At 37.9% G+C, this 6909-nt stretch overlaps 1 protein-coding gene across 1 annotated transcript in view; it reads right to left on the bottom strand.

Moving 5' to 3' along the window:
- Positions 1 to 3485: 3485 nt before the first annotated feature.
- Positions 3486 to 6909, bottom strand: part of MPP7 (MAGUK p55 scaffold protein 7) — a gene marked incomplete at its 3' end in the record, with an annotated part of 202809 nt that continues 199385 nt past the window's right edge. Inside the window, exons 14-16 of the mRNA XM_082844350.1 lie at positions 6414 to 6522; positions 5192 to 5335; positions 3486 to 3665 (exon numbers count right to left, since the gene is read on the bottom strand). Of these exons, the coding sequence (XP_082700476.1) occupies positions 3486 to 3665; positions 5192 to 5335; positions 6414 to 6522 (433 nt within the window). The remainder of the gene's footprint in view (positions 3666 to 5191; positions 5336 to 6413; positions 6523 to 6909) is intronic.

Genomic DNA, 6909 nt, shown 5'->3' with positions numbered 1-6909 from the left:
CTTTCCTGTTGAGAATCAGCCAGTGAATTTTGGATGTATCACTTGGAAGTAATGGTATTTTTATAAAACAATAAAGCTGGTCATAGAAATTATTTAGGAAGCTTCCTGCGAATTTACTAATAGGAGAACTGTTCGTGTGGAGTAATTAAGAATATTTATGCAGCTACTTTTAAACTGTGTGGCGTGAGAGTGGCCGTTGTGAAGCGAGCTTACCATCAGTGAGCACTTCTAGCCCAGGCTTTGTTCCAAGCACATTACACGGATCAATCCTTTCATTTCATGCCCACAACAATCCTATGAGGTAAGCACTCTTATTATCTCCATTATTTTCTGGTGAGAAAACGACAGTGCGATTAAACGAGGTTATAAAACTCGTAATAGGCAGCATCTGAACTCAACAATCCAGCTCCAGATCCCACGCCCCTAACTGCTACATCCTACAGCCTCTCGGTGGAAGCAGAGCTGGGCTAACTTGTTCAGCTGCTTAAGCAAGGCCAGTGCCACTCAGCCTGTCTGTATAAGCAGGTGGCAGTCTGTCCTCACATGCAGAGCTGGAAAAGTCTACTTCGCCTACCTGGAACAGGGGCAGAGAATGTGGGTGCCGCTCAATGCCTGACGGAGAGAGGCGGGGCGGGGTGTCCCCATCACGGACGGGCTGGGACCAACCATGCCATTCTTTGCTCCACAGCTTTAAGTGGCTGGACCGTGTGGGTAAGAGCAAGGCTAGTGAAGTCCACCTCTCCAACAACCTGGATGAAACCAATTAATGTTTGAAACAAGTATGAAATTTAATTTTAGACAGAGCCAGTTCAAATATATCACTTGGTGTCATAAAAAAAACAATTTTTTCCGCCATTGGAAACAGTGAAGTAGATGCCAAGTGCAAGAGCATCTTCAAGAGAGCACACACATAATTTGAAGATACTTTATTAAGCTCAAAGGTTTTCCATGACTTTTATTTATAAACTCTTACTAGTCAAAAAGAAAATAAATAATAAAACTCTATCTTCAGGAAACTTTTAACAACATAATTTCGTTTTACATGTTCGTCAATTTTAAATTATTACAATTTAGATACATTCAATCATTACACAATGCCAGGAAGGTCAGCCTTAAAGATATCGATAATGTCTATATTGGTAAGTAAAATAATGGTTAAAAAAAAAAAAAAGATTCCAGTATGTTAATAATGGGAATATAGAATTATCTTCTTGATCTTGGATTTTAAATACATGGACTTAAAAAACCCAATATTCCTGTTCTCTCAAATAGTGGCTGACACTGTCTCAGAAGCAAGCTGCCTGAAGAACCAGTCTGTCCCTGCTGGAGTGGGAGCTGAGGATGCATAAGTACAGCATCAAGGGCCCTTTGCAACGTTAGTCAGCGGCCATGGAGTCGGCCCTGCCGCATTAAATTTTAGCTGAATCTCCTTCTAAGCATCAAGGTGGCCATGTAAACGTCACTTGCAAGACCACGTATGTATATTACCCGATAAAAGATTTTTCAAATTGCTGAAGTACCTCTTTTCATCATTTAAAAAAATACTGCCCAGCTCTCGTGTAAAAAGGGAGACAGGCTGGACAAATATATTTCTATAACACCTCCACCACCACCACCAAAAAGGACTCCGTTTCTACCACGTTACACTATCTCTACCTCCGCAGGAACGAATTGAGGCAATTGTCTGTAAATGAAAAAAAGCAAACCAGGTACTATTTCTGAACAAAGAATTTGGACTGCCTAAATTATAATTCATTTCCTAGGAAGTCCTGATTTTTCGGAAATTTCAGTCAATGTTCAAAGAGAATATTCTACCCAAACCACCTAAGGAAGATTTGTACTTTCTCAGACCAGCCACACAACTATAAAGTATGGCTTCAATATTAGATCTGGCAACCCACCAACCCCTTCTTAAACTAAATTGCTTGCTATTTAGTTAATTAACTTAGACCTTGCTGTTCGGATTATGCTGTCAAGTAACAATGTCTGGTTATCTAACTATTTAGCTGTGAGTGTGTATCAAGGTATGAAATTTGACACGTCTGAAGGAAACTCAGTGAGTGACGCTATCAAATGTGCACACAGAACACACCTGTGGATCTGCTTATGAATAAAGGTCAAATATTTACATGGAATGTTGACCCTGACTTATAAAACTACTATCTTAAATTATGATGTCTTTACATACTATTTATTTAATGAATAGCCTCATTTGATAATTAAAAAAATATGCCTTTCAAATATTTCATAAATATATAAAATTTCACTACACTCTTTTTCTTTAAACAGGACATCTAAACTCTCTTTACAAATCAACAAAAAATATCGTTTTTTCTGTTTGAAAGTCACAGATGCAATGATTTCTGATTGACCGGGTCTTACGGCATGCAAGAATGGGACGACATGTTCTCTTATACAACTATGGACATTTCTGGTATTTTGAGCTGTATAATTTACTCGCTGAAGATGAGTAGCATCAAAGAAAAATGAGAGATCCCATCTAAATATTTACAACAAAAGAGTGTTTCTTAAACTTCTTTAAAAATGGCAAGACTAGGATGGTATCTGGCCAGTGTTAAATATTTTGATGACGAAGAAATAACATTACATGAAAAGTTTTCTAAAATATATCTTATAGTGCAATTTAAATATATTGTGATCAATTGCACACATTTGAAAAATGATCACATTTTCTTTAACTGTAGCAGTAACAAGTAAAACCTACTTTTAGAATGGGAATCATTCTTATAATTTATTGGGAAAACCCAAAGCCAGATAACTGGCTCCAGAATTTCTGGTGAGTCCAGAAATGTTGTCTGAGGATTTACAAATAAAAATGTCCTTTGTAATCTTACTTGCCCCAGGATATCACCATTCTTAAGCCATAAAGAAAGGTTTTTAGTTTCATAAATAGTAATTTTTAAAAGCCCATCTTCCCTTATTAAACATCTGTTGAGTCACTGATATATGCACTCATAAGGCCTTCTCAAACTGTAACTGTGAATATGTTGTGTCTACGTAAGAAAAAGGTTGCACTTGCAGAATAGTAAGAGGACGCGGCCTTACTGCCAGCCCAGGTGCCTCTATGATGATGTCTTGCTCCTGAAGACTGTGAACTGAACGTATTCAGTGGCTGACATGCAAACTCCAAGGCAGTGATGACGTCGGAGACCAGCTGAAGCACTGAACTCCCGCGTACATTCTCCAGCTATGTCTCTCTAAAAAGTTCAACCCCATTTTGGAGATAGAGCTACACAGTCAAGAAAATGAGGATACGGTACTGTGTAGATTTTGACTTTGGACCTTAAACTCAAACACTGTGCTTGAAATAAGGCTGTAAAAAGATACAAACAAAACCAACACATCAGTTTTAACCAAGATTGCACATCTTAGCAGTGATATAGATTAAAAAACCCTACCACCAAAATGGTAACTGATTTAATCATGCACTCTACAGAAAAGATAATTATGGAAATTTCCCTTAGTTACGAATGCAACCAGCTCACTGGAACCCAGTGGGTATCTGTCTCCAGTTTGTCAAAAGTTGTTTTAAGCTCACTGAAGGCCACGGTGAGATCATCATTTACTATTGTTTTGTCAAAAAGATGACCATATTGACTTTCCATTATCTGGGCAGATTTAATCATTTCTTGAAAGTCTTCTTCCTACAAAAAGAAGTATTTTAAAAAACTGGTTAACCAGGCAGTTTTATCACGTCACGTCAATGCAAATACTGCACAACTGGTTTATCTAATGTTGTTCTGTGTTCACTATTTCACCTCAGCCACGAAAGAAAATTATCCTCTTTAACTATAAGTTCTTCAGAAGCCATAATTTCTAATACCCTCTCTCTCTATTTGCTTGTAACTAAACTGCCCTGACAAGAGGCAAAACTCCTGCCTTACCTAAATTTCAGGATAATTAGTCACTCGCTTATCATTACAGGGATATTTCAGTATTAAAGAAGAATTGTTTACCCTTAGGCTTTGCCTGCCTTGTTCACATTTATTCATAGCAAGGAACGTATAACAAACTACTTTTTCAGAGTTGGATACATTTATGAAAGGACACTTATATTATGTCCTTCTACGTCTCAGTAGAAGTGGGAAGTGGGTCAGGGGCCCTTCATACTCACATTTTTGAAACCAGTAAGAATTTTAGTTGATTATAAAACAAGACTATGTACATAAATGTGAGTTAAATCTTATGTTATCATTTATTATCTTCATTGAGAAATCTTCACATAGTACAATACTATTATAAATAGTACAATAACTCTTTATACTGTGACTTCTTGGAGTCTTTTCAGAGTCTACATTTCAATGTCACAGAAGATTTTCACAACAGAAATTTTCATTTTAGTGTTAATCCAGAGCCCTGAGTAATTAACCTCATGTAACAGTACCTGTTCAGTAGGGTTGTGTATTGTCAGTACTTTAGAGAAAAGATATTTTTAAAATACTGGGAATCAGAAACATTATCTGTACTTGGTACCCACAATTAATAGTTTACAAATTAATACAGACTAAAGTTAAAGATGAGTTAATTGGGGGAGGGGAGGGGAAAAATCCTTCTGCCATTAAATTTCTCCGCTTCTTATTTTTCAGCCTAAAGTAGAAAACATCGTCTTATGGTTAAAACACAAACCAACGAAAGGCCCTGCCAGTCATTCTCGTCATTAACAAACCACGGCTGCCACTTCTGATAACAGTCAAAGGAAACACAAATACAGACTGAATAATGCAAGTCTACTGTCCTACACCCAAAACGATGCTTTCTCTCTCCCTATGCTAAATATGATGTTGATACAAACAGACAAGGCAAATTATTAAATTTTCAGCTAGACTATTAATGAGTAATCGTACCTGACTTTGGTATTTTTCCCTTTAAAAATAAGGCTAGTTGAAAACTCAGTGGTCTGACTTTTCACATGTGCCTTCAAAAATTTTATAAGTGTACATAACAGCATACGAAATAGCTTAGAGTCAGTGTGATATGAAGGTCGTTCACAGAAGCCGGGAAAGCAGTTACAGCGCAATCACTGAACGCGAGCGCCTACGTGCAGCTCTGTCTCGCGTGGGTGTTTGGATCTCGCCTTCGTCTACTGCCGTCTCCCTAATGCAGGGCCACTGCTGCGCATATGATTCTAAGCCCTGCTTGCGCGCTTTCAGTAAAGCATCCTCACACTCACCGTAAAGGGCTTTGCGGCACCTTGCTCGTCTCTGCTTGAAATAATCTTTGCATTTTTCCTTGTCTCCCTCAAACGCTCTATTGACGGAGGCTTTATAAATATCACATAGGGCTTAAATTCTAGTGTCCTTAAGTGCTTCACTGTCTGCAATGAAGAAAAGAAGTTTTCTTACATTTCTTCATAATGTCATGAGTAAGTTTTATAACAAAACTGAATTTTCTTTCTAAGGAGAAAATTCCTTAAAATTATTTCCTAATTAAGGTTAGCAGGTCTTTCAATAGATTGTTGTTCAATCAGTTGTTGACAATTAAACGTAACAGACACGTCTCAAAAGATGGAGAATGTAACTTGTCTTTAAAAATGCTTTGAAATAGGCCATAATTAATACTGAAGAGAAGCAGCTAAAAATACCAGAAAACTAGTTTTTAGATCTAATACCCGAAAGACGCTATGAGTTAACCTTCTTTACACGAAAGTCTTCCAACCATCCTGTTTAAGCCTCTTCCTGATCTCAGGTTGAGGTCTCCCTCTTCTTTCATTCTGCCCTTCAGAGTCCCCTACAAAGGGCAAGCCCCCTGCTTTTCACGAAGCTCACAGCACTGCCTCTGGGTAACGAGGAGAATGCTGTGGGCTGCGTCTCTGCTGGGGGTCTGTGGTGAGACAGGGAAGTGCACTGCTTCACCCACTGGCACTCAGTCCATGTGACATGAGTTCCCAGGGTGCCAGGCGAGCTCTACCTGGCGACTTGTACCTGGTACAGTTCCTGTGAGATGCCCGCGGCTCCTGCCGGGCAGTTTACACTTCTAGAATATTTACAGAACCAAAATCAACGAAAGAGGACTGAGAACCAAAATGTCCACTGTCAAAAATGATGAACACTTATACCAATGCATACATGAAATACATTATACATATAATGCAACACATTTTTAAATACAAAATGCATAGAAGAAATATCTAAGAGACATTATACTTGGCAAACACTGAATCTAAATAAGAGTTACAAACAAATGTCGAGGCTTCCCTGACCCGTTTCCTAATAACAACATGGGCTTCTTTTCAGCAGAAACTTCTCAACTGACATTTAAATGCTTTTGTCACCTTAGGAAAGCCACCTACATGCCAGAAGTGAGTAGATTTCAGATTTTCCCCATACTGAAACGCTCAAGTGTGGTAGATTACATGGGCTTCAAGGGTGTTGAATAGGTCACTGTTCACTTACATGAGGCTGAACGTCCAACAAACAAACTTTGTTTTTAGCTAGGACAGACCGAACCGAGTCTATACTTGTGCCGTAATAGTTGTTTTTATATTCACCATATTCAATAAACCTGTAGAAGTTAGAATCATTTGTGAATTATATATGGCAGACATAATTCATATATAAAAGATGTTTTTGCTGAATATGTAATTTTTTAAACTGCTTTTAATAAAATAACTAGGTCCAAGTACTCCAGAATGTCAATTTAAAAAAATCTTCTATTTTATTTTTTCAAATCAGTAACACTTGCTTGTATTACACTTAAGCAGAAAAAAAGTACTTTAGTCCAGCAGGACTCTAATGTTTTCCATCACCTCTTTTTCAGAACTAATGCAATGCAATAAAACAGTGAATAAGCCAAACAATAAAAACTACTGAAATTTCACTGCACACGAAAGAACAACCAAGCTCAGCTTTAGAACTCGAGGAGGACTGGCTGGTGGCTAACGCGAGCAGG

Source organism: Leucopleurus acutus, assembly GCF_964270905.1.
Source record: "Leucopleurus acutus genome assembly, chromosome: 1".
NCBI classification, from domain to species: Eukaryota; Metazoa; Chordata; class Mammalia; order Artiodactyla; family Delphinidae; genus Leucopleurus; species Leucopleurus acutus.
The sequence above is the reverse complement of the archived record's forward strand: the minus strand, read 5'-3'. Positions and strand labels throughout refer to the sequence as shown.